At 18.1% G+C, this 6,000-nt stretch overlaps 2 protein-coding genes across 2 annotated transcripts; both read left to right on the forward strand.

Moving 5' to 3' along the window:
* Window positions 1–1,299: 1,299 nt before the first annotated feature.
* On the forward strand, window positions 1,300–1,461 carry PADL01_0008300 (conserved Plasmodium protein, unknown function; the record flags this gene model as incomplete). Its single annotated transcript, XM_028680329.1, has 1 exon — window positions 1,300–1,461. One exon carries the CDS (start codon window positions 1,300–1,302, stop codon window positions 1,459–1,461), a length of 162 nt encoding a protein of 53 aa, XP_028541107.1.
* Window positions 1,462–2,660: 1,199 nt separating this feature from the next.
* Window positions 2,661–3,346, forward strand: PADL01_0008400 (D-ribulose-5-phosphate 3-epimerase,putative; the record flags this gene model as incomplete). Its single annotated transcript, XM_028680330.1, has 3 exons — window positions 2,661–2,811; window positions 2,891–3,145; window positions 3,264–3,346. The coding sequence occupies 3 exons, from the start codon at window positions 2,661–2,663 to the stop codon at window positions 3,344–3,346; spliced, it is 489 nt and encodes a 162-aa protein (XP_028541108.1).
* Window positions 3,347–6,000: the final 2,654 nt, after the last annotated feature.

The raw sequence follows: 6,000 nt of genomic DNA on the forward strand, positions 1-6,000 counted from the left end.
TTATATGCAAAAGGATTTTATAAAAGCTTTTTACAAAAAAAAAAAAAAAAAAAAAAAAAAATAGCCAAATTGTGTAAATTCTTATGTAACCAAAAATATTTATGTTTTAATTTGTTTACTCATGTGTTCTATATAATTTTCAACTAATAGTAAATATATATATATATATATATATATATATATATATATATACATATTATTCTATTTCTTATAAGATTTTTAAATAGCTCACCATATGGCTACCTTTCCTTTTTTTTTTATTTTTTTTTTTTTTAAAACATGTTTGCATGCCCTACACATAAATAACAAAAAAAGTTATTTCTGTTTTTATACGTTCATTTATTTTTTTTTTTAATTTTAAACTTTTCTCCTTATTCTTTAAAAATATTATAAATAATTCAACCATTATATATACATATATATATGTATGTATATATATTATTAATAAATATATTCCCCATATTATGTGTACACATTTGTATATATTTATTAATATTATAATAAATATATGTTGTACATATTTCTATGTGCATATATATGTATCAAATGTACAGTTTTAAAAAAAATAAAAATACTTGAAATAAGTTTATATCATCTATATAGTGCTAATACTACAAGAAAAAATAAAGTAACCTAAATATGTATTACAGAAAATATTATAAAATATATTATATAAATTTGGAATCATAATGTCTCATAAATAAATATATACATATATATATATATATATATATATATATATATATATATATATATATATATATATATATGTTTATATAAGAACATTTCAAAATTTTGAATTGTAAATACTGTATTACATTTCAATTTTATTCTATAACTTCAACCATAACTAAACCGAATGTATAATTCTTTACATATATCTATATAGAAAGATAAAATTATTTTAATAAATACAACAGAAATTTTATATATTGATTTTTATATTATTCATATATATAACCTTTTTTTCTACAATTAACTATAAACATCAGGATTACTAATATATATAATTTTCATACAATTATTAATTATATATAATAAATTATTTATAAAACATAAATAATATTTTTAATTCAAGTTTTTCTTTATCTATTTTTTTTTTTTTTTAATTACAAAGCTGATAAATGCAAATTATAGGAGCGATAAAGATATGTATAATTACACACATTTAAACGATAAAGAAATTTTAAAATACTAAAAATATAATATAATAAAAAGGTTACGAATAGAATGCACCCGAAATAAGGAATATTATACTATATAAATAAAAAAACAAATTATTTATAACCATATATCAAAATGGATGACGATTTAGAAGCCCTAGTTGAAAAACCATCCATTGATGATTCTGATGAATGTTTAAACGTACGTATATATTTAATACAGGTTTTATTTATATTTCTAGTTTGTTTTGTTATTTTTGTATTTTTCTTTATATTATTTTTTCTAGGAGTATTCTAATGATTATAATTTAAAATATATTATATAACCATTTCTTATTTATTTATTAATTTATTTTATTTTTTTTTTTTTTGAATCATCCATACTATAAATGTTGTTGTTTTGTCTTTTTATTAAGTTGATAATTTTTTTTTTTTTTTTCTATACAAACAAAAGTTTATGTGTTAATATATTTTCTATATACTAATTTTAAAAATGCAAAAATAAATTCATAAATATTATTAAGAGCAAGAATATAAGATATTCGTTGCAAAAATAATACACAAAATATAACGGCATATGATCATTATAAAAATATATATATATATATAAACATCAATTTATTCTGGTATATTAAATATATAATAAGAACAATAATCAATATATTATAATTATTTAATATTTTTAAAAGGTATTAATTTTTTTTTTTTTTTTTTTTAATTTGTTAGTAGATTTTAAACATATGGGAAAATATTATATACTGGTGAATCAAAACTTTATATATAATTTTAAAAATATATATTTTTAATCCCATAAAATATATATATATATATATATATATATATATTATTTATGAGTAATATTATATAATTTATATATAATATATAATATATATTATATATATATTATTGTGGGAACGCTTTTTAACGTAAAAATATTATTAATATATTATATATAATATATATAAAGAAAAATCTTAATTTTTCGCTTCCTTTTTCATATAAAAAAAATATTATTTATTAATATAATTAATTAAATAAATAACATAATAATATTTACACATATTTTACTTTATATAATCTTATTATCTCAATTATATAATTTTAAGAAAAAAAAAAAATTATATTTTTAAAAGGGATATGTTTTATAATATTACATCAAGTTTTAGATTGTTTGGAGTATAATTTTTTTTTTGGTTTTTTTTTTTTTTTTTTTTTTTTTACAGATTCATTCACTATATTTGAAATATCAAATATTTAAGAATTGAATGCTTTTATTTTTTCATGTTCATTTGTACATACATATAAAATATATATATATATATATATATATATATATATATATATATATAGTGAAAAAATATAATTTTAACAAAACATATTAAAAATATATATTTCTTATTTATATATTTATTTATTTATTTTTTTTTTTTTTGCTGAAAATAATATTTTCTTTACATGTAGAAATAAAAGAACATATCTTTATAAGAAATACTCAAAATGAGTACGTTAAAAGCTATAATTGCCCCTTCAGTACTTGCATCCAATATAAGCAAATTAGCTGAAGAAACACAACGAATGGAATCTTTGGGTGCAGAATGGATCCATTTAGATGTTATGGACATGCATTTTGTTCCTAATTTATCATTTGGTCCACCTGTTATTAATAATTTAAAAAAAATATACAAAAAGTATTTTTTTTGATGTACACTTAATGGTTGAATATCCAGAAAAATATGTACCATTGTTAAAAACATCAAATCAACTAACTTTTCATTTTGAAGCATTAAATGAAGATACTGAAAGATGTATACAACTAGCCAAAGAAATTAGAGATAATAATTTATGGTGTGGAATTTCTATCAAACCTAAAACCGATGTACAAAAATTAGTTCCCTTATTAGATACTAATTTAATAAATACAGTTTTAGTTATGACTGTCGAACCAGGATTTGGAGGGCAATCATTTATGCATGATATGATGGGTAAAGTTTCATTTCTTAGAAAAAAAATATAAAAATTTAAATATTCAAGTTGATGGAGGATTAAATATTGAAACCACCGAAATTTCTGCTTCTCACGGAGCCAATATTATTGTTGCAGGAACTAGTATTTTTAATGCGGAGGACCCAAAATATGTTATTGACACAATGAGAGCATCAGTCCAGAAATATTTGAAAAATTAACTCATAAGTTATATTTTTGTTTTATAACCAGACAAATTGATGTGTATACATAATACTAATAAGTTTATTATATATTTATGATTTTTTGTTTTGTTCATTTGTTTTTACAATGAAATATGTTTGTGTATTCCAATTTGTTACTTTTTTCTTCTTTCTATATTATATTTAAACAAAAAAAAAAAAAAATAAAATAATAAAAATAAAACTTTTATAATATAATACTGAAAATTTAATTAAATATATAATAATACCTCTAAAAATACCTTAATTTTAGCCCCTATATTTACGATATTTTAAAATCAAATATAAACCAACATTGTTTCGAGCAAACACTTATAGCTAGCGAGGTAATATATAATATGTTTTGGCAATATAATAATATTGATATTTAGTTAACATATGTTATATAGGTATTTGCACAGATCAATTTAAAAATTTAGGTTTCGTTTTTATATATATAGTATTTATATTGATATAAGAATAATAATGAAAATAAGATATGTGAATTTATAAATGTATAATTCCTAATATATCTATCTGTTAGTATATTTATATATATATGTTTAATAATATATAATTATATTATATAAAAAAAAAAAAATGAAATTCTTATATTAATGTATAACAATATTCTATTAAAATTAAATTTTCGTATAAGAAGATATTTTTATATTTTTGATATTCATAAATTATTTAATAAATTTTTTATTTACATTTTATATATATTCTTAACTTAATTATTTTTTATAATAATTTTTAATATCCTCTTATTATTAAATTTCGTGGGTTTTTATTTGAATATTCCATCCACATATAAAAATAAGGAAAAAATACAAATTTAGAGTAAAGAAACTTTCACTAGAATTGAATTTAATGTACATTTTATTTTAAAATTGATTAGTGAAAATAATTAGTAGTGAATAAAATTTAAACTTTTAAAGATAAGTTAAACAGAAAATTATTTATCATTATACCGAAAATACCTTTTTTAAATTATAAACACAAAGAATATTTCCGTACTTATATGAGGTTTCATTTTTTTTTTTTTTTTACTTAATATAATAACATATTATAATTATATATATATAAGTATATATATATATATAATCATTTATTGATTTCAAACATATATATTGACATATTTATATGTATATTTATAACTAGTTAATGGATATAATAAAAACTCATTCAACCATAAAAAAAACATTAATTTATTTAATTTCAATATATATATATTTTTTTTAAATAAAAATATCAACAGTATTTCGATCTTTAAAATAAAATAATCATATTTATTATTATTTTGTGCCCATTAATCATATATAATAAATGCTTATCGTTATTCGATAATTACAATTCAAATATAACAAATGTATGAAATATAAACCTACAAAAATTTAAATATATTAAATTAAATTTATTATATTTATAATCAAAAAAAATATTATTGAATAAAATTTATATATGAAATTAAATGTTTGTATCCATTTTAATATAATATATAGAACATTAAAAATTTAATATCAAATTTTTTCTAATACGTAATAATATAATAGTAATAGTTATAAATTTAGTAATATATATTTTGGTTAAATGGACTACTTAATAGACAAATAATTCTTCTTAGATTTGCCTTCAACTTCATTATAATTAAAATTTATCATATTTAAATAATAAAGAAAATAAATGTAAAAATAATATGTTATATATCTAATTCATAAATCATTAACCTTTCTATATGATAATAATACAAATTATCATCCTACTTATATATCAATTTTGTTTTTAAAATGAATTTGTTAAGTCTGAATAATGAATTTTCTATATATTATAACTACACAATAACATCCTATCTCATATTATGATATATTTAAATTTTTATACATAATCTGTAGTTTCATTAGATTCATAATTAATATATATAGGGTGGTCTTAATACGGTGTCTGATGTTCTTTGTGGAATATAAAAATTATTATCTATTCATTATTATATGTTCCTTATTTATATTATTATTGTTCATTATCATTTAAATTACGGAATTTGATATATATATATTTATAGATTAATAAATTATATGGGGATAATATGTCTTACGTATCTGATTATACATATTAATAATAGTATTAATTCCTTGGTGATATTTATTTTTTTATTTGGTCACTTATTATTTTAATGATTTTCCGCTATTTTGCCTTTCTAAACATGATACATTAAATTAATTACGCCCATTACATCTATCCTGGATTGCCTTCATAACATGCAGTCAATAGGAAATTGATTTTTCTTATCACTAACAACTTTTTCCATATTATTATCGATACCCAATCTTCCTTAATTCACACAAACTATTATTACCATTGTCTTTGGCAGATAATTTCAATTAAGTACATGGTACACCGACCTCCATATGACATCACAATAGGATACATTCATACTACCATATCAGGAGAGAGTGGTATCATCTTACCTCAATACCTACTTATTCTATTAAGATACACGGTTTGGTATGGGCCACAAGGTTTACATAGTTTCGTCAATGTCTCACATTATGTTGTGGCTGCTCAAAATCTGTAATGTGATAGCTAGTTATTTCATTTATAATTACTTTTACCACAAGTCATTTTGCGACGGATAAAATTATTTTATGTGATAA

The sequence above is a fragment of the Plasmodium sp. gorilla clade G2 genome (genome assembly GCF_900097015.1).
Source record: "Plasmodium sp. gorilla clade G2 genome assembly, contig: PADLG01_00_10, whole genome shotgun sequence".
In the NCBI taxonomy this organism is placed as follows: domain Eukaryota; phylum Apicomplexa; class Aconoidasida; order Haemosporida; family Plasmodiidae; genus Plasmodium; species Plasmodium adleri (nom. inval.).